General features: G+C 40.4%; 1 protein-coding gene across 4 annotated transcripts in view; it reads right to left on the bottom strand.

Annotated features, from left to right (window-relative positions):
- SV2B (synaptic vesicle glycoprotein 2B) overlaps nt 1-22,172 on the bottom strand; it is a 195,549-nt gene that overhangs the window by 13,614 nt on the left and 159,763 nt on the right. For all 4 annotated transcript variants that reach the window (XM_017517891.2, XM_017517901.2, XM_017517908.2 and 1 more), the window contains 4 exons: nt 17,774-17,884; nt 16,820-16,908; nt 15,865-16,029; nt 1,124-1,257 (listed from right to left, as the gene is read on the bottom strand). In XM_017517891.2, the coding sequence (XP_017373380.1) occupies nt 1,124-1,257; nt 15,865-16,029; nt 16,820-16,908; nt 17,774-17,884 (499 nt within the window). The remainder of the gene's footprint in view (nt 1-1,123; nt 1,258-15,864; nt 16,030-16,819; nt 16,909-17,773; nt 17,885-22,172) is intronic.

Below are 22,172 nucleotides of genomic sequence, written 5' to 3'. Positions count from 1 at the left end.
ATGATAAGAGTGTGCAAATGAAGAGGCATCATTCAAACTTGAAATAACAAAAGCTATGCCAGTTTTTAATGACAGTGAGTAAATTTCTGGAATTCATTCTTGTTTCAAGTTTAGGGTAAAAGGAAATTCAGGAAGGTAAGTGCCAGAGTGAAAGTATTATGAGACTCCAGAATACAGACCACATATTGAAGCTCTTGAGGCTGATATCATAGAGGAAAAAGACGTTCTTGTATAAACTGTCCCTTGGTGCCAGTGCCAGGGATAAAACATAGATCTCGACACAATGCAAGCAGTTCAGTGGCAAGATTGCAGGCTTTATAGCCAAACAACTGAGGAGTGAATTCAGACTCCCTCACTTGCTAAACATGGCCTTGAGAAAGTTGCTTAAGTCTTGATTTCCTTAACTCGGTTTCCTTAGCTATAAGATAAGGATTTTTTTAAAAAATTGTACATTTCTCCATTGAGACAATGTAAGTAAAGCCCCTAATAAAAGCTCACTCGGTTTCCTTATACACCAACTTCACTTGGTATTTTATTAATTTATGATGAGGGTAGCGAAAGTAACAAGAAGTGGTGAAGTGGTAGAATTTTGTGACTTTTTTAACCATGGAAATCTAAAATAGTGTGATTTTAAAATAGTCTTCGTATTTCACTTCATGCACAAAATGTGAACAGATGTAATTTTCCCTTTTCATTTATTGTGAGAACACAAGTCTTGCATTTTGTAAGTTTCAAATTATGCAAGGTCTTCAAGAATGCATTCTGTGCATAAAATGCAGCCCTCCTGGAATGCTGGTTTGCTTTTGTGTCATCCTTTGTTCTTACCGGAGACCCTTTATGTATAGCGTCAGCCTCACTGGGGTGAGGGCATTTGGCTAGAAATTTTGTTTCCGTTTCATTTGTGATAAAACTGAGATACAGACACATTAAAAGCCTTAGCAAAGGCTGTGCACCTTATTTGTGCCATGCCTGGGGCTAAAATCCATCTCCCCACCAAGGTTTGGCATTTGCATCGATGAATACTTTCCTAACTCCTGAAGTTGATGCCTGAGCATTTTGATTCTTAGACAAAACTAACTGTCTCTCAATATAGTCTGCTCAGTCTGTCAATGTTCTTACCTACCTGTGTTATAAAAGACGGTTGATTCAATGGTACAATTTTTGAAATAGGTATCTGTTGATGTTACATCTTCAAAATAGCACTCATCAAAGAATGTGTCCTCAAAGAGTACATGTTTAAAGTACATCCTTGTGAACCTGTGGAAAGAGGTTGACCTCTGAGTGATTCATCCGAAAAATAAAGAGACTTGAGACCAAAATGGAAAACACAGCAAGGCAGAAAAAGGAGATCTGCAAGCCCAAAGGTGCCAGAGCATTATTCTCAACCCAAACTGCTTTCCCATTTCTTCGCTGTTTGTTTCGTAGTGGGGAAGGGCCTCAGGACCCGGAAGCCGGTGTCTGCTGGAAGTGCGTATGAAGTGCTGTGCACCAACCTAGTGGTTTTCAAAGGCAAGTCCACAGACCTTCTGAGTCAGAATCACAAAAATGTGAAATAGTGTGAATTTCACATTGAAATTGAAATACTGATAACATCTTGCTTTTTGATGCACTTTTAAAACATGCAGGTCCCTGGAATGGTCCTAGAAGTTTTGGAAGCAATAGAATTGTGAAAGTCTGAGAATCATCTTCTTCTTTTTTTTTTTTTAATTGTCCAAACAAAGATGTGGGGAAAGAGGCACTTTCATTCACACTATCAGTAGAATATAATCCTTGGAGCCTCTTTGGGGAGCAATTTTGCCAATTTTGAAATGCATGTTCTCTTTAACCTAGGAATACCACTTCTAGGAATTTATCCTACACATACTTACTCATGTATTCAAAGAGATACATTCACTGATCTTCAGTTCAGCACTGCTTGTAACAACAATGGATTACTACATACATACATACATAACAGATTCAATGTAATGGAATACCATGTAGCCATCGTAGTAAATAAGGTAGATCTATATGTGTTAATACAGAATAATCTTTAAAATATGTTGCTAAGTAAAAAAAAATCAAGATGCAACATAGAGTTTATAACAGGAGATCATTCAGGTAAGAAAGGGTATGGATACACATGCTTCCAAACATATCTGGAGACTTACACAGGAAACTGATAGACATGATTGTTTCCAGGGAGCACAGTGGAAGTGAGGAATAATACACTTAATTTTCACTTTATGCCAAGTGTATATATTACTTCTTCACTTTTTAAAAACTCAGTTAATAAGAGGATAAGGCGCCCAGATGATTATGAGGTGCAGCCACACGTGGATGTCACTGCACTACCCCAATTCCCACATATTTAATAGGAAAGAACAACACAACATTTAAAAATATCTCTGACACACACTACCATCTTCCTCTCTTGGCTATGTTTACCAAGCTTGGTCAGACTTTCAGGCTGGAAGCCTTTGAATGCGTCTTCATTTGTGAATAATCATACACATTCTTTCTATCATCCATTCATTCATTTACATATTTAGTCTTCTGCAAACACTGACAAGGTACTGGGTGCTGTGAGCATAGACAGGAAAGGCATGCTCCCTGCTCTCCAGGCTAACCGGAAAAAAAGGACAAGCAAACAGGCAACCACACCACAGTGGAGATCGCTGTGACAGAGATAGCACAGGATGCTGAAGGCCTTTGTTCCTTTTCAAAAGGGCCACCAAATAATTCACTCCAGGACTACTTACAATGACCAGTTACCATTATCCTTCATGCTATATTGTGTCCTTCTCAGAACACTAACCTAGAGCTGCCAGTCATTAGCTTCAGCTAAAAGACCCGCCCCCCAACAAGAAGTCCTGGGCAAGTGTTCATCAAAAGCAGGACCCCAGACCACTTGCATCAGAATAAACTTGAGGTTATTATTAAAGATGTCATTTCCTAAATTCCAACCTACATCTCTTGAACCAGAATCACCAATGGCAGAGACTAGATTACTATACGTAAAGAAATTTAAGAATCATTGGTCTAGAAAACCAAACTATTTTGAATAATGTTTCTTAGGGCCAAATTTGCTACAGACTTTTGTTTTTTGTTTTTTGAGACAGAGTCTCGCTCTGTCGCCCAGGCTGGAGTACAGTGGTGTGATCTCAACTCATTGCAACCTCCCAGGTACAAGCAATTCTCCTACCTCAATCTCCTGAGTAGCTGGAATTACAGGTACACATCACCATGCCCAGCTAATTTTTTTATATTTTTAGTAGAGACGGGGTTTCACCATGTTGGTCAGGCTGGTCTCAAACTCCTGACCTCATGATTCGCTCACCTTTGCCTCCCAAAGTGCTGGGATGACAGGCGTGAGCCACCACACCCAGCCGCTACAGACTTTTAAATAGGGGCCTCCAAAAACTGTCACTAAATTCTTCAGGTTTCCGTAGGAAAACTAATTGGTAAAACCTTTGTTACAAGAAGATGCTGCTGATTTCAAAATGTACAAGGTAGACGTGTTTACTCAGGAGGGCTATTCCTGGAAACTGTTGCAGGCCTTTGCATTTCTTAATATATCCTTCTTTTTAATATAGTAATAGGCTGCTGATGTAGCCTTGGGTGATATTTTAATATTCTTCCCAGGGTGGCTGAGAAGGCAGAGCCATAAATCATAAATGCATCTGATCAGGCAGCCCTTCAAATGTCTCTCCAAGTAAGTTAGAAAAAGCCAGAGTTATAAGGGAAGAGATAAAAAGGAGAAAAGGCCAAAACATATTTTATTACTCTTTACATAAATCATCTCCTCCAATATACTGAACGGGCCCACCCAAGAGTCTTTATTCAGGAGAGTTCAAAAGATAAAAGAAATGTTATCAACAGCACTTTGTAAACTTTTTCCTTAAGGTAACAGAAGCCATTGGCAATCCAAGGTCTATGGCAGAATTATCATTACAAACCTTTTGTTTCGGTTACCTTCAGGCCCAGTGGTTAGTCCACCAAGTGATTTAAGCTACACCAAAGTCACATTCGACATGTGTTAGGCTTGAGGGCATCACCCTAAAGAAATTCAGTCTAATTAAAGAGATAAACAAGAAAACCAACCATTAAAATTTAGCGTGATGATTATCAAGATAGAGGTATGCTATAAAACCACTTATAAGGGGACACCTGTGATCCAGCTGGGTAAAGCATGAGATGATTACCCTGAAGGAAAAGTAAAAGCTCTCTAAGCAAAGATGAGGATGTGTATTGCAGACAGACGGAAAAGCATGTGCAGACATAGATGCGTGTCATATATACTCTTCAAATGCCTTTTTAGAAAGTAGAGAATTCTCTTTCACATAAATTATATCATCATTTAAGGAAAAAATAAATAAAGACTATGTCTCCCCAAAGTTCATACACATAAATACTTCAATAAGCTCTCTAGGCACAGTGAAATGAAACAGAGCTCTTAAGAACAGGAAACCCAGTCTCTCGCATATTATCTTAGATCAGGTCCTAATCTGAGATAAATCAAAAGACAAATAAGTGGATCACTTCAGAAAATATGTACCTGGGTCTAATTTGCTTAAAGAACAGAGGAAACAAATTCTTGCCTGAATGCTCTATGTAACTCCAGGTGTAGGGGTCAGGCCTTTACCCAACCTCTGATGCCTCTCTCCAAAAAAATGAAGAGTCTACCTTTCACAGCTTAACCACCAAGAGCTCTGAGACAATTTTCTTCTCCTCTCTAAGCCTGCATTTTAAAAAATCTATTAAATAAGAGTGTTGAGAAGATGGCTCTTTTTGCAGCTCTAGCATGTTTCCATAAATGAGGAGTACTTTCACTGTGTGTAACCCCAAGAAATAAATAAAAGAGTGGACTTAGGAGATAGCTATCTATTTCCACAAATATTGAAATATTATTTCATGAAGAATCAGCAAATGTTCATGATGGGAAATCCTGGTGCCAATGTCAGTCAAATAGTCTAAGGACATATATTCTTGTGCCTCAGCAAGTTTGACAGTAAAATCCAACTTCCTCTCTCTTTCTTTTCTTACACTCAAGGATACCCGAGTGCAAAAATCATAATACCTCATTCTGTCTCCTTTACAAAGATCCTAGCACATTTACTGCCTTTAGGAACAATAACTGAAGCATAGAACGTAGAACAAAGAGGGAAATAATAAAGATAAAAACATTAAATTAGCAAGAGAAAAATAGTAGAACAAATTCATAAATGAATGTAGTTAGAAACATTCCAAGTCAAACACTAATTTAGCCATGCCAAAATCTGGAAACAATTCAGAGATCCCTTCAACTGGTAAATGGATAAACAAAACACAGTAATACATTAAATTCATGGAATACTAGTCCATAATAAAAATAAACTACTAAAAATGCAATAACACGGATTAATCCCAAATGCATTACGCTAAATAAAATGAGCAAATTCAAATGGCTTCCTATTGTATAATTCCATGTATGGAACACAAAGAAGATCATTGGCTGCCAAGGGCTGGGAATGGAGAAAGGGCATGGAGAAATTCAGGAAGTAATGGAACTGTCCTGTATCTTGCTTGTGGTGGTGGTTACATGATTGCACGCATTTGTCAAAACTCACAGAGCTATATACTAAAAGGGGTAAATTTACTGTACATAAATTATTCCTCAATAAAAAAGGAAGTTTCAAAACCTTTCTAAGGTAACCATAGCTAAAACAAAATCCAAATCAAGCTCAACTACTGACTAGACTGACTTAACCTCCCCACAGACTGTTAAGGCCTAGCAGAAGAGGTGTGTACATTTTTTTTTTTTTTTTTTTTTTTTTGAGACGGAGTTTCGCTCTTGTTACCCAGGCTGGAGTGCAATGGCGCAATCTTGGCTCACCGCAACCTCCGCCTCCTGGGTTCAGGCAATTCTCCTGCCTCAGCCTCCTGAGTCGCTGGGATTACAGGCACACGCCACCATGCCCAGCTAATTTTTTGTAGTTTTAGTGGAGACGGGGTTTCACCATGTTGACCAGGATGGTCTCGATCTCTTGACCTTTTGATCCACCCACCTCAGCCTCCCAAAGTGCTGGGATTACAGGCTTGAGCCACTGCGCCTGGCCCGAGGTGTGCACACTTTTTAGTTTCTACTGTCACACAAAACATCTGACCCACAACCCAAAATTACAAGACATTCAAAGAAGCAATAATAAAACAACATGATATCAAGACATAACCATTTAAAAAATAATAATCAGATAAAATATATATACTGGAACTCTCAGGCAGGGAATTTACTATAATTAATATATTAAAGCCTTAAAGGAAAAAATGAATAGCATGCATGAGTAGTTGAGGAACTCCAGCAAAAAGATGGAAACTATAAGATTCGAACAGAAACACTAGAATTGTTTTAAATAATGTAACAGATATTAAGAATGCCTTTGATGAACTCATTAGTAGGCTCATTGTGGCAAAAAAAATAAGGATTACTGAAATTATAGATAACTCAAAAAAATTAGCAAAATTGAAATGTAAAGATAAAAATAAGGGAGGAAACAGAGAACATCTAAGAGCTATGGGAAAATATTAAACAGTCTAACATAGGTGCACTTGGAATTCAAGACAGAAAGAGAAACAGGTAGTATTTGCAAAGACAAAGGCAAAGGATTTTCCTAATGAAATGAATCAAACCATAAGTTCATAAAACTCACAGAACCTCAATAGAATAAATTACAAGAAGAAGGAGGAGGAGGAAGACGAGGAGGAGGCGATACACCTAAGCACATGATATCCAAACAGTTGAATATCAAATATAAAGAGAAAATCGTGAAGGGAGCAACAGAAAAAACATCATGTTACATACAAAAAACATAAAGAATACAGCAGACATCTCATAAGAATATATGCAAGTCAAAAGACAATGAAGTGAAAGCTTTAAATTTCTGCATGAAAAAAAAAACTATCAATCCAGAATTTTACACCCAGCACAAAGATTTTCAAAATTGAAGAAGAAACAGATCTTTCAGCCAAACAAATACTGAGAAAATGTATTGCCACCATAATTTCACTATGAGAAATAATAAATGAAAGTTCCTCAGGCATAAGAAATGTAATACCTATCTACATTTGAAACTTGGATGTTCACAAAGAAATAAAGATCTCTAGAAGTGTTGAAATACATTTATCTTTTCTTTTTATTTATTTATTTTTTATCTGGAAACAGAGTTTCACTCCATCACCCAGGCTAGAGTCCAGCGGCACTATCTCAGCTCACTGCAACCTTCACCTCCCAGGTTCAAGCAATTCTTGTGCCTCAATCTTCCAAGTAGCTGGGACCACAGGCATGCAACACCAGCCCTGGCTAATTTTTTGTATTTTTAGTAGAGACAAGGTTTAATCACATTGCCCAGGCTGGTCTCAAACTCCTAAGCTCAGGCATTCTGCCCACCTTGGCCTCCCAAAGTGCTAGGATTACAGGCATGAGCCACTGTGCCCAGCATATTTTTCTCTTACTTTTAATCATTCTAAAAGATGGTTCACTGGTGAAAGCAAAAATAGCAGCAATATGTTGGGTGCTTACAGCATATATGAAAAAAATGTATGTATGACAACAATCACATAAAACAGGTGAGAAGAAATGAGTGTTCTGTTGTAAGGCTCTTACACTAAAAGTGAAGTAATAGAATAATATTCAAAGGCACATTATGATTAATTAAAGATGTATACTGTAGATGCAGAGAAGGCCTTTGACAAAATTCAACAGCACTTTATGCTAAAACTCTCAATAAACTAGGTATCAATGGAATGCATCTCAAAATAATAAAAGCTATTTATGACAAACCCACAGTCAATAACATGCTGAAAGAGCAAAAACTGGAAGCATTCCCTTTGAAAATTGGCACTAGACAAGGATGCCCTCTCTCACCACTCCTATTCAACATAGTATTGGAAGTTCTGGCCAGAGCAATCAGGCAAGAAAAAGAAATGAAGGGCTTTCAATTAAGAAAAGAGGAAGTCAAATTGTCTCTATTTGCAGACAATGTGATTATTTAGAAGACCCCACTGTCTCAGCCCAAAATCTCCTTAAGCTGATAAGCAACTTCAGCAAAGTCTCAGGATACAAAACCAACGTGCAGAAATCACAGACATTCCTATGCACCAATAACAGACAAACACAGAGCCAAATCAAGAATGAACACCCATTCACAATTGCTACAAAGAGAATAAAATACCTAGGAATACAACTAAAAAGGATGTGAAGGACCTCTTCAAGGAGAGCTACAAACCACTGCTCAAGGAAATAAGAGAGGACACAAACAGATAGAAAAAAATTCCATGCTTACGGTTAGGAAGAATAAATATTGTGAAAACAGTCATACTGTCCAAAGTAATTTATAGATTCAACACTATCCCCATCAAGCTACCAGTGATCTTCTTCACAGAACTGGAAAAAACCACCTTAAACTTCATATGGAACCGAAAGAGAGCCCGCATAGCCAAGACAATCCTAAGCATAAAGAACAAAGGTGGAGGCATCATGCTACCTGACTTTAAACAATACTACAAGGATACAGTAATCAAAACAGCATGGTACTGGTACCAAAACAGAGATATAAACCAACAGAACAAAATGGAGGCCTCAAAAGTAATGCCACACATCTACAACCACCTGATCTTTGACAAAACTGACAGAAACAAGCAACGGGAAAAGGATTCCCTGCTTAATAAATGGTGTTGGGAAAACTGGCTAGCCATGTGCAGAAAGCTGAAACTGGGCCCTTTCCTTACACCTTATACAAAAATTAACTCCAGATGGATTAAAGATTTAAACATAAGACCTAACACCATAAAAACCCTAGAAGAAAACCTGGGGAACACCATCTAGGACATATGCATAGGGAAGGACTTCATGACTAAAACACCAAAAGCAATGGCAACAAAAGCCAAAATAGACAAATGGGATCTAATTAAACTTAAGAGGTTCTGCACAGCTAAAGAAACTATCATTAAAATAGAATTATGAAAATAATCTAAAAGAGGGTAGGAAAAAACAAAAAACATGCAAAACAAATAGAAAACAGCCAGCAAGATGAGATGCTGTAATTCCACCACATAAATAATTACAATACATACAAATGTTCTATACAAACCAATTTAAAAATAAAGAGAGTCAGTTTAGGTGGAGAAAGAAAGGCCTAACTATATATTAATTATAAGAAATTCACTTAATTATCAAAACATACATAGACTGAAAGCCAAAAAAAGGAAAAAGTTATAACATACAAACATTGATCAGAAAGATGCTGGAGATTTAGATAATATCAGATAGTACACTTAGAATAAACATTATTATCAGGGATTAAGGTTACATTAAATAATGACAAAGGTTTCAAATTACCAGTAACATATAATGGCTATAAATATGTATACACCTAACAACAAAAAAAAGCAAAGTCCTAACACATTTTGATTTCTAAGAATAAATATCATACAGACTGCATTACCTGGTCATAGCACAAGGATATATACACGATCAATATTTAACAGTATTTTGACACTTAAAATGTACTTCTAGATAACTGGGGAGATGGAGTGAATATTAATGGAAATTGTATTAGTACCAAAAAGGAGGATTTATAATTACAAATCCAACAGAATTTAAATATCCTATGAATATACCATGAATACTTTTAGGCCAATAAATTGTAAAACTTTTAAAATATAATTTTTTTAAAGATGAACTACCACAGCTGAACATACAAAAACCATTAAAAAATGAATTGAGGGTCTAAATGTATTGTCTCCATAGATGGCAAGCTCACGTGGTTAGAGAGACTACTTTTACCAAACCTTTAAAAAATTAGTAATCCCTATCTTATATAATATGTTCTAGAGAAAAGAAAAAGAGGACATAAAAATGATACCAAAGTTGAACATGAACAGTATAAGCTAAATACATACCATATACTACTAGTGAGAGTGCAAATTAATGCCATCCCTTTGGAGAAGAATGTTTCCAGCCTTCCACCCAGCAATTCCTCTTCCAGGTACATAGCCTAGAAAAATTCTTTCCTGAAAACACTTTTTGCAGCTTTATTTGTAATAGCAAGAGAAGTTTATTAACTACTTAGATATCCATCAAAATGATAACAGATGAATGTTATGAAATATGCATATAAAAATTTGATTTAAATGAAATTGAGTTATGTAGCTATCTTCCCCAAAACAGAGTATTTTCAAAATCATAATTCTACACAAAAAACAAGTTGTAGAATTTATAATAATTATATATCTACACACATATAGTAATACGGTATTTATCTAAAATTTGAAACATGCAAAAAACTGTTGTACAATGTTTATGATACATAAGTATATGCCAAAAGTATAAAAATATGCATGAATATAAATCACCAAACTTATGACAATGGTGATCAAGACCTCTGGGGAAGGAGAAGAAGATTACCAAAAGGAGCAACACAGTGAGCAATGCTTAACCAACTATGAAATTTGAAGTAAATGTAGTTTACGATTTTATAAAGCTAGCCACTCTAAATAGAGCTGCTTATATTATTCTCTATTCTCTGCATATTTGAAATGTTTTATAATGGAAAAGAAGAATAAAGGAGTCAAAGAACTAGTTATTTGCAGATGATAGGCTTATATAACGAGAAAAACAGAACTATCAAAGAGCTCAGTTAGAGACAAAATAAACATCCAAAATTCAGTAGGAGCCTTATTTACTTGCTATAACATGTGCATATGTTTGACAGGGGACAAGCAATCCCATTTTCAGCTGCCAAAGTACAAACTTTCCAGGAAGATGCTCCATAGAACCATGCAGGACCTGGAGTAAGCAACAAAACTTAGCTGAGAAATTTTAGTAACTCTGAAATACTATATACATTCTACATCAATATGATCACATTCTGTGGGACCCTAGGCTTAGACAGGTCAAAGATTTGCCTAGGATGGCTCAACTTGTTATTGAACAACCAAAGCTAGAACCCAGCCTTGGCAACTTTTTGGGATTGAAAAACCAGAAGTGGCATTTAAGTGGCCCAGCACTGGCATCTTTGAGGAGTTTCACTGTACTGAAATTTAGTCCCACTGCAGTTGAAGACTATTCTCATCTAGAGCCAGGCATGGTGACTCACACCTGTAATCCCGGCACTTTGGGAGGCCAAGGTGGGTGGATCACTTGAGGCTGGGAGTTTGAGATCAGCCTGGCAAATATGGCGAAACCCCATCTCTACTAAAAATACAAATATTATCCAGGAGTGGTGGTGGGTGCCTATAATCCCAGGTACTCGGGAGGCTGAGGTAGGAGAATCGCTTGAATCTGGGAGGTGGAGGTTGTAGTGAGCTGAGATCATGCCAATGCACTTCAGCCTGGGGGACAGAATGATAATCCATCTCAAAAAAAAAAAAAAAAAATAGAAACAACTTCACAAAAAAAAAAAAAAAAAAAAAAAAAAAAAAAGAGAGAGAGAGAATGTGCTCATTAATGCCCCCTCCCAAAAGGAGCTTTGGCACGTAACATTTCAGTGTGATGCGTGACAGCAACCTCTGTTCTATCGTGTGTGTGCTTTCTTCCTCTCTGCTCTTCCTGCCCCCTGTTATCCTACCGCCCTCATTTTAGAACTAAATCTTGTGAACTTCATTTTCATTCTGAGCTATTCATCGTTGACCTTTACTAAGAACTCAAAAGAACTTTTCTCCCATCCTTCACTGGCAAATCATCTGAGTAAGCAGTTTCACATTCCTAAGTAAGTAAGAACACAGCATCAGCTTTGAGGAATCTCTAGGAGTAAGACATTACTTCCTGAGTCACAACCTATCAAAGACGGAAATCAGGCACCTCTCCCTCACATGCAGAAAGATTTAAACAAGATAATGCCCTCCCACTGCTAACTCTCACAGAAGAAAGCCCTACCAAGCAGAAATTTCTTTTCAGGAGGAGAGGCTAAGTTAGTTAGTTAATTAGTTAGTGAGTGTATTCTGGGTAGAAAATCTATCCTGTTTTTCGCTAACAACAAAGGAAGCCTGGCCTGACATTCTGGCTCTGATTTAAAACATGAAGTTATTATTTTGCCTTTCTTGCACTTTCCAGAAACACACAAGTACAAAAGCTGCCTTTTAGGATCAGTGCCCCCAGATCCCAAAATAGCCTCCAGAAGCCTGCAAATGATGCTTTGGGAGCAGGCCAAAACTAAATTGGCACTTTTGTTTCTTCCTGGGGGCAAAGGGATTGATTTTACTACAGGATGATACCGAGGTTTCAATCGAATTTCCTTTGTCAACAACATCCAAGTCTAAAACCCTGCTTACACAAAATAATTTTCTACCATATGTGATACTCAATAAAATAATTTCCATCGAAACTTTAAATCGGCCAAGTATGAATAAAGTTAAAGGAGGAATACTGGTAAGGATGGGAGAAACAGAACTAGAGAAACCGAAAGAACATGCGTTTATCCATGGAGGCGCTCAAAAGAGGGTTGGGGTTTCAAAGATGAGGTGTTCTCCAACTACGACCAGCAGATAGCAGCATAACTCAAGAAAAGAAGTCAGGCTCCTTGCATTCCTTAGATCACTTTCACAGGTTCCTAATCAGTCAAGGAGAAAAATACCCAAATTATTCAAACAAGTTGCTGGGGAGGGAGTGGGGGAATTATGAGCTTCAGATAATAGTGGGTGTGCGTTTAGTATCTGTCGGTTAAGAAACATATACCACATGACGAAAGTTACAATGAACTCATTAAACTTTTGAAGAAATTTAATTTTAATAATCACACAAAAACATCTATGTATGTTTGAAGCATAGAAACATGGTAGAACATGTGTGAAGAATATTTACATCCACTCCCAGACAATCCTTGGCACACCTATGCATTCCCAGACCTTGGGAATAATGTTGACTGCTCTAGTTACCATTATTGCCATTATCACTGTCACTACTGTCAATATTACTCATATCACAGTGATGTATCACTAAACAATGGGGACTTGAAATGAGGTCTCCTTAAAAGAATTCATCTCTGCAGGGAATGGTGTCATCCTGTAGGTGGCATCTAGTCATCAATAATGTCCCTCAGGGGTCCTGAATCCATAGGTTCATTACCCGTCATCCACAAAATTCACCATCCACCCATCATCTGTGAGATTCACCATCCACCCATTATCCACAAGATTCACCATCCACCCATTATCTACAAAATTAATAATCCACCCAACACCCGCAAGATGCACCGTTCACCCATCACCCACGAGATGCACCGTCCACCCATCACCCGCAAGATTCACCATCCACCCATCATCCACGAGATTCACCATCCACTCATCATCCGCAAGACTTACCATCCACCCATCATCTGCGAGATTCACCATCCACCCATCATCCGTGAGATTCACCATCCACTCATCATCCGCGAGATTCACCATCCACCCATCATTTACAAAATTAACCATCCACCCATCACCCGCGAGATTCATCATCCACCCATCATCCGCAAGATTCACCATCCACCCATCATCTACAAAATTAACCATCTGCCCATCATCCACGAGATTCACCATCCACCCATCATCCACGAGATTCACCATCCACCCATCATCCACGAGATTCACCATCCACCCATCATCCACGAGATTCACTGCCCACCCGTCAGCCATAAGATTAACCGTCCACCCATCATCCACAACTTTCAATACTGCTTTCTTCATTCCCTATTTACTCCTCTCTCTCACCCAGCAGTTTGCTGAAAGCCTGGAGAAGCTGAGCAAAGTTAAAAGGACAGAGTAGATCAAAAGCTTCCACTTTCTGCCTAGCTGTCAGAACTGTAAAACCTGCTTTTTACAAATCACAAGGACTCCAGGTTGTGTTGTCTTTAATGTAGAAAGTATCACGTAAAACAGTGCCTCTGTAGGAATGAAGAGTTTCCCAATGAGAAAATATTTGTACTTGTCAAGAGTACAAGATCTGGAGTCCAAATGCCTGGTTTGGGAGATGGATATTTCTATGTATATTAGCTGTGTGATCTTGAGCAAGATGTTAATCTATCTAAGCTTCTGTTTCCCCACTTGCAAAAGAGAAAGCATATTTCTTGTTCCCTGGAGTTTTGTGAAATAATCTATGTAAGGCAGCAATGCTTATTAATGTTGACTGCTATAGTGACCATCACTGCCATTATTATCATTGTCACTGCTACCATTAGTATGACTCGCATCAAAATAATGTATCACTAAACATTGGGAACTCCAGAAATGAGGTCTCCTTTAGGGAATTCATCTCTGCAGGGAATGGTGTCATCCTGTGGGTGGCATCTATCATCCATAATGTCCCTTAGTTTTCAATATTTCCAAAGAATCCTAATAAAGCAAGGGTGGCATTTCTTCCTTGGCAGTGTTGACACAAGACCTTCTGACATACTAAAGACAATGAAACATCCTGGGGGAATTGCCTTCCACCACCGTGAGCATTGGAGCCACCATCCCTGTAGTGTTCACTCTGGGCAGAGGAATAATGACTCTGAGATGTCTCTGCAGGAGACGTATGGATGCATGGGTATATGAGTATGTTGATATCTGCACCTGGGCTTCGGCATTTTAAAAAATCTGAAAATCTGAACCCACGTCAATGATACTTGGTCCTAAGCCTTCCTTCCCAAAGGCCTCATATTGGTAGAAATTATTTTCTTCTTTTTATTGCACACTTTCTCCCCCTAAATAACAGGGAGCCTTTGCTAAAGTCTAGCCTATAAGAACAATGTAGAATAAACTGAATGAGGTATCCTTCCTGAACTTCAACCAGTCATTCCTTTCCTAAAGGGGCCAGGAGTTGCTAGGGGCAGGGACTTACTGAGACACTGGATGTGTATGTGGGTGCAGAGACGGGGAGATAGAACATTCACCAGAGGTGAGAATTGGTGGTGTTAATCCTGCATTGCAGTAGTAACTATAGGGCAGTTAATGCCACTGACACTGGGCTATCTGGGCCATGGCATTTCAGGTGCTGCTGCATAGCCCATGGTCACCCACTTACTTATCATTCACAACCTGATGAACCTGCTAAGTACAATTCGAGAAGGGAAACAGCAGAGGCGCAAATGCTCAGTTTAGTGAGTAATGTGGCATTGGGCACACGTGGTTAAGGTCCTGCCCTGAACCATCTGGAGGGTTTCAGAGGACAGTTTCAAAGAGGCATTCCTAAAGCACAACAGGCTGGATGGCTCATCTGATCAGGCCCAGGACTAGGAGGAGGAGGAGTAACATGGATTGAGAAGGAGCCTCGCAAAGGTGTGAACAGGACTTCTCTAATCCTCTGCTGATTTTTTTTTTCCCACTAAAAAACACCCCTGGCTGACTATGGACCATACTGATCAACCCTCCAAAGTAATATTAGGTGAAAGAATAATCACAGGGCTCTGCTAGTCCTGGCATGGAAGAGCTTCTAGGGTCAAAGTAAATGTTGAACACTCAGGCTTTGGACTAGTTCAGGATTCTTAGCAGTAAGAAACTTACGCCCTTTCTCTGGGCAGGCACTCTTCATGGGTCATCGCTTTCTGCTAATTTCCATTAAAGGTTCAAGTTCTTGGACTGACAGTCTTCAGTCAAATGTCTCCATGCTTGCATGAAATAGCTCTCGCCAGGAGATGAGAGTGTCAGGGAGTTGACGTGGGGTGGGGCTGGGGGTGGGGGGGGAAGGGGGGGCGTCAGCAAAACACAGACGCAGCCACCAGGGGAGCTATGGAGTCTCTGGCAGCCATGACAAGTTGTGATGATGACACCAGCCTTGGCGCTCATTCCCAGCCATATTTGATTCTTATCTTCCCTCTGGCTCCCTCCCAAGAACAGTCCTCATGACTGTCACCCTGATGGGGCGGAAGCCCGTGCTCACTCACTTACTTATCATTCACAAGTTTCCCATGTTGGTGGATCTGATTTTCCATCGTAAAGTTGATTGTGGCGCCGTACACATGCTCACCAAAAAATACCTTCATTTTAGACTTGTATTCTTCATCTTGAAAATAGCGTATCATATCAGGAAACCAAACTGTCAGTCCATAGTAACTGGAGTGGAGAAGGCAGAAGGTTGGAACAACAACAGGATTAATTCTTTCATGATCAGGGTCTACATTCTTGGTTTGATGTAAATCAAACTCATTGAAAATACATTAATTTGGTTCATTATCAGAAAATCTGATAATATAAATCTATATTAATAGATACAAGGGGGGAAATCATGACCACTTCCATAAATGCTAAGAAGGCATTTGACTTAAAAGAATTTTTTCTCCTGATAAAAACACCAATAGATTAGGGACTGATGGATACCTCTTTAACACGTAAAAAAATACACATCTGCCAGACTCTTAGTGCATAGGGAAACAATAAAGACATCCCCACTGGCCTGGCACGGTGGGTTAGGCCTGTAACCCCAGCACTTTGGGAGGCTGAGGCAGGCTGATCAGTTGAGGTCAGAAGTTCGAGACCAGCCTGGCCAACATGGTGAAACACCATCTCTACTAAACATACAAAAAAGCCAGGCATGGTGGTGCACACTCGTAGTCCCAGTGACTGGGGAGGCTGAGGCAGGAGCGCTTGAACCAGGGAGCTGAAGGTTGCAGTGGGCCAAGATTGTGCCACTGCACTCCAGGCTGGGTTACAGAGCAAAACTCCATCTCAACAACAACAAAAAGTGTCTTCTTTGTAGAAGCCACTAATGTTGGTTGTCTGTTACTTGCAAGCAAAGCATCCTATCTGATACAAATTCTCAGTCAGAACTAACTGAAATCCTCAATGTGTAAAGGAGGCAATTGAGGCAAAGGGAATTACGGTACTCAAGTAAGACAGAACTTACCTTAACGCCATGGCAAACCAGACCACAGCCAGAATCAGTGTGTTCATTCTGTAGGGCCCCATTATACAGTACAGGGCATTATCCCAGACCTACAACCCACACCAGAGAAGGATTGTTAAACAAAGGAATCCGTGACTTCATTTCTCTCACAATCAAAGAGCTCATTACTGAGATATTCTAACAAGTTGCCTAGGGACCCACGGAGAGAATGAGTACCCTACTGTCTCCTAGAAGCAGCAACTCTGTCCACATAACAAGGAAAGGCTCTTCTCTTCTTACGGGCTGGCCTCATACTCTAACAGTCCAATAGGATTTCCCCCAGGAACACAATATGCCACGAATGTGATTGAAAGCACACTGAGTTAGGACTGCAAGACACTGAGTCGTCTTGACTACTGAGTTCTATACCCTGCCTGTGGGCAGGGGTGACTTTGCAAACATTTGTTGACCATACACCGTGAAGACCATCCAGTCCCAACAGATTCTGGCTGGCCGGCTGCCTCAGCACTCAACAGCTGACTGGCTCCCTACTTGTAGGAGCCACTGCTCCAGAGAAATGGCATTGCCCGTTTAGAAAAATGTTTCTTGTAAAAAAAAAAAAAAAAGCCTCAAGAGGTTGTTTATTTCATTCACTTTTTCCTCATTGTGGATTATTTTAAAATTTGCTAGAGAGAAGAATGTTTACTTAGACTACACATTTTACCTACATTCAAAATCCCTGACTTGGGAAAGAAGAACAAGAAAAATAAACTAAGAAATAGAGAGTTTTCAGCTCCAGGGCACACAGCAAGTTAGAGGCAGACGGGGCTGGAACCCAAACACTGCCCTCCAGGGCTGCCTCCTCTCCAACGCAATGCCCTAGGTTGGTGGGGGTGTTCAGGTTCTGCACTGTTCATCCACTCAGGTTAGAAACTCCCATACAGCCGCCTTCTCCTCCTAAGTTCCCGATCATACCTGCTTGAAAATGGTCTTGAATCTGACCAGCCAACGCTGGTACCAAGTTCCCGTTGAACTCTGTATCTCAATGAATTCGTCCATTTGCTTGGGAGTTTTGATGTTGGAAACCTGAAAAGTAAAAATAGGATATAGAGAATCTGAACCCCACTTTGTGTCAGTTTTCAATGTGTAGTTGAATGTAACTATTTAAACTGATTTAGGGCTAGAGGAGTCTGATTTCTCAAAGATTGCACTCAAAACAAAATCAAAACCTGTTTCCATCACCTCCTCCAATAAACTTTCATCTAGAGATAAAGACAAGTCATAAGAGTGTCTCCATCTCTTTCTTCAGCCAAAGGACTGAAGATATGAGGAGACAACAGAAGAGAAATACAGATGGGACTGGATACTCTGCTGGGAGAAAGCAGTCCCTGGAAGTGGACAGCAGACTCATCATCTCCTGAGCACTAGGTCTAAGATAGCTTGGCTATGCTTTTTTAAACCCCAAAAACAGTGGTTCTTAAGCTTTTGGGAGGGCCAGGCACCCATTTGAGAATGTGCTAAAGGCGTAGGCTATCTTCCCTGAAATGTCAAGGAGGATGTAACCACACCGTGAGCCTCCTGGACTCATCTTGCCTCTCACAGATATGCAGCCTTTGCAAATAAGATCTTCCGCCTGAGGTCAGACAGGAAAACTTCACACCTAACACAGGAGGCTCTGCAGTAGAACTCTTGGCTGGAGCTGGGCTTCAGGCTATTCAGTATCTTCCTGGATGTTACAAACCCCAGCTACAGCCAAAGGCGGCTAGAGGGAAAGTGAGCACCAACTCAGGCGGCACCTTAAAAACCACACCCCAACGCCTTAAGATATCCACTCTACTGTCCATTTTTCCATTCTTTGCTCTTTGGAGAAAAAAAACCACTCTCTGCCTTTGGGATTAGGGAGTGGGTGTGTTGACGACTTCAAGCACAATTACTCACTCTAATTTTCGATTCATTAGAACAATTGTCTATGATTCAGTCAAAATTATCTTGTCACCCCAGCCCTGCAGATGGTGCATTCTCTGCCGAACGCTTCAACTACTTCTCCTTCCAAAGGTTTCACTGTGAGCTTCTGAGGCAGCCAATGGAGCCAGTAAATCCTAGGGCTCACAGCACGGACACCAAGTGAGAGTCTGACTGCCCTAAGCTCTCCCTCCAGGACACTGAATACATCTATGAGCACATCTGCTGACGGGAAGCGCACAACAGCAAAACAGGTAACGCCATCAAGCTGGCTGAGTACCCGCCCCTGACTGCCAACCGCAGGCTGGCTCTCTGAGGTCAGTTACTGCTTTCTGGTTGTCTCTCACTTTTCATTTCTTTTTCTAGCCCATCCCGTCATTTACTTCTACATCATTAACATAATTATCAGGTCACCATAAAACACTGAGCCCATAACCTTTTTAAGTCGCTCTTCCTGCTGAGTTAAAACTGAAAGCAGAAGTTATGCCTCAGGACCTAGTAACTGGCACGCATGCCGGGATGAGACAAAACGCCAACATTTTATAGCCCTGCACACATTGATTTCTGCCCGAACGCCCTTCCTCCAGGCACACTCCCACCCCTAAAATGAGGAACTCTGATTCTGCTATAAAAGGCTGAGCTTTGTGTCGGTCAGTTTTCATTGATTTCCTAGCTAAGATCTCATTCTTCAGCATTAGGCGGCTACCTCTGTTAAAATACCTAAATGGGAGGCCATTCAACCGGAGTGGCTCTAATGCCCTTGGTTCCCACATCATCAAGCACAAACCTAAGTCAGAATTTTAAATAAAATAAAACAAGCTCAGCCAAGCCCAGTCGGCTGAGTGGGCACTGGCTATATTATCTTGAAGCTCCCACTGGAATAATCCAAATGAGGCAATCGCTCAAACTCTAACCTGGCAAATGCCTTGTCTGCTCTGACTCCATGTTCTACCTATAAAATCCTCTCCCTCGGGCTCCGCCGCCAAAGCCCTGACCCACCTCCACTGTGAGCCACCCGACAGATGAATCACTGTCTCTGTAAATAAACTCTCTGAGATTTTAATGTGCCAGAGTTTATCTTTGAACACAGTAGAATGTGTTGTCAGGAGAGAATGTGGGATCGATTCTCCAAAACGGGGCTCCCAGTGCAGTAAGCCCATTTGGTTGGTGTAGAAGGGGTCTTCCCAGAAGCAACAGTTAGGAAAGGCCTGGCTGAGCATCACCACATGGAAGCTACTGTATAAGGCATCTGAGAGTAAGATGCGAGTTGGGAGGAGCTGATGGTGTGCTTGTGACGGGCAGAACAGGGTGGGGAGGAATTCTCTATCAGGACTCCTCCTGGGACAGTCTGTGTGCGTTTGAAATAAATCTGTTAATAACTGCTCAAGGCATGGGAAAATCCCAAAAAGACACTCTCAGATTTAAAATGCTAGTAACCTACTACGCATAAGCAAGGAGAAACGGTTTTATTCCAAAGGGAGAAGAATAGAGAAGGCAGAGGAAACGAGGTGGAGAGACTGAAAGGGAAAGGGGAGAAAGGAGGGGGAAGCCTGCATTCTGTGATGCAATTCCTCTGTTCACAAATGTTCAGCAAGCCCGTTAAACCCAAATGCTGAGTATGAATTCTGCCTGTGACTGTGTGTCTGTCTTAATGTGTGTCTGTGTGTGTCTGTGTGTTCCTGTGTGTGTTTGTCTGTCTTCAGGTGTGTCTGTGTGTCTCTGTATGTGTGCCTATGTCTGTGTGTGTGTCTCCATGTCTTTGTGTATGTGCATGTGTGTTCCTGTGTTTCAGGCCAGGCTGATGTAGTGCAAAAACCAATCCAGCCAATGTGGAGGCAGATTCAGAAGACCATGGAAACGTCTCCCAGAAATAAGCAGGAGCTTGGAGAGAAACTTGGACTTCCTCTGACCATGGAAAAGGGCAGCAGGGGCAGGGTGGCAGGAATGAGCCAGGTACACGCAGAAGCGTCACCCATGTGTGGCTTCCACACCTGCAGCACAGCGGAAGCACTATAGGCAATCACAGAGTCAGCAGGGATGGAAGATGGGAGAATCACTGTGACCCTTTACATCTTTCTTTTCTGTTATGTGTTTTGTTTTGTTTTGTTTTGTTTTGTTTGTTTTGTTTTGTTTTGTTTTAAGACAGAGTCTCACTCTATCACCAGGCTACCGTGCAATGGCGTGATCTCGGCTCACTACAACTTCCACCTCCCTGGTTCAAGAGATTCTCCTGCCTCAGCCTCCCAAGTAGCTGGGACTACAGGCATGCACCACCACGCCTAGCTAATTTTTGTATTTTTAGTAGAGGTGGGGTTTCACCATGTTGGCCAGGATGGTCTTGATCTCTCAACCTCATGATCCACCCGCTTCGGCCTCCCAAGGTTCTGGGATTAGAGGCGTGAGCCACTGCACCCGGCCAACATCTTTCATCTGGAGTATTTCTGTTCATTATGCTTCTTAATAAATGTTTACAGTGCATATTCTCACTTATACATGGGAGCTAAAGGATGAGAACTTACAAACACAAAGAAGGGAACAACCAACACTGGGGTCTACTTGGAGGTGGAGGATGGGAGGAGGGAGAGGACCAAAAAAGATAACTATTGGGTGCTGGGCTTAATAACGAGTGATGAAATAATATGTACAACAGACCCCTGTGACATGAGCTCACCTATGTAACAAACCTTCACATGTACCCCTAAAGCTAAAATAAAAGTTATTTTTAAATTTGCCAGAAAAGCATTGGCCCCATACTTCAGATATCTTAGAAGCATTACAATTAAGAAAATATGCCATTGAGGAATTTTTCCATCAAATTTATAACTTGAGTTAATTTATGAAAAAATGTCAAAACATTTCACGTAATGGTTAATGTCTGTGTAGCACTTACTCCAAGCCTGGCACTGTTTTTTTGGTGTTTTATTTAATCCTTACAATAGCCACATTTTAGACACGATTATCCCTCTTTACTCCGTGAGAAAAATGAGGCACAGAGAGTAACTTGCCTAAGGCCACGCAGCTACAAAATCTCAAAACTGGGATTCGATACTTTGGGTGCAGATGCTTAGCTACCGTGTGATCCTCCCTGAAAAGCAGGGGTTTTAAGCAACAGGTTAACAAGGATGAGTGGTTTACTGGAGATTGAAATTATGGAAGCTAAAAAATCAAAAGCAGTGAATCAAAGTTAGGTGGGAGTTACTCCAGGGAAGTTTCCTTGAGGAAATGGATTTGAAGTAGGGGAAGTTATAGAAAAGCTGCCTGTAGCCTCCTAGTTGGTCAGAGCATGGCAGGCAGGAACACAGCATCTCTGTAACTATCAAGACATCTTTATAGAAATTATCTGGGGGCTTCTTGTTTATTTGTTTTCTTTTGTTTTCTTTTAAAACTGGCAAGAAACAAAATTCAGACTAAT

Source organism: Cebus imitator, unplaced genomic scaffold, assembly GCF_001604975.1.
Source record: "Cebus imitator isolate Cc_AM_T3 unplaced genomic scaffold, Cebus_imitator-1.0 Scaffold19, whole genome shotgun sequence".
Classification (NCBI taxonomy): Eukaryota; Metazoa; Chordata; class Mammalia; order Primates; family Cebidae; genus Cebus; species Cebus imitator.
Note: the sequence above shows the minus strand (reverse complement) of the source record. Positions and strands in the feature narration are given on the sequence as shown.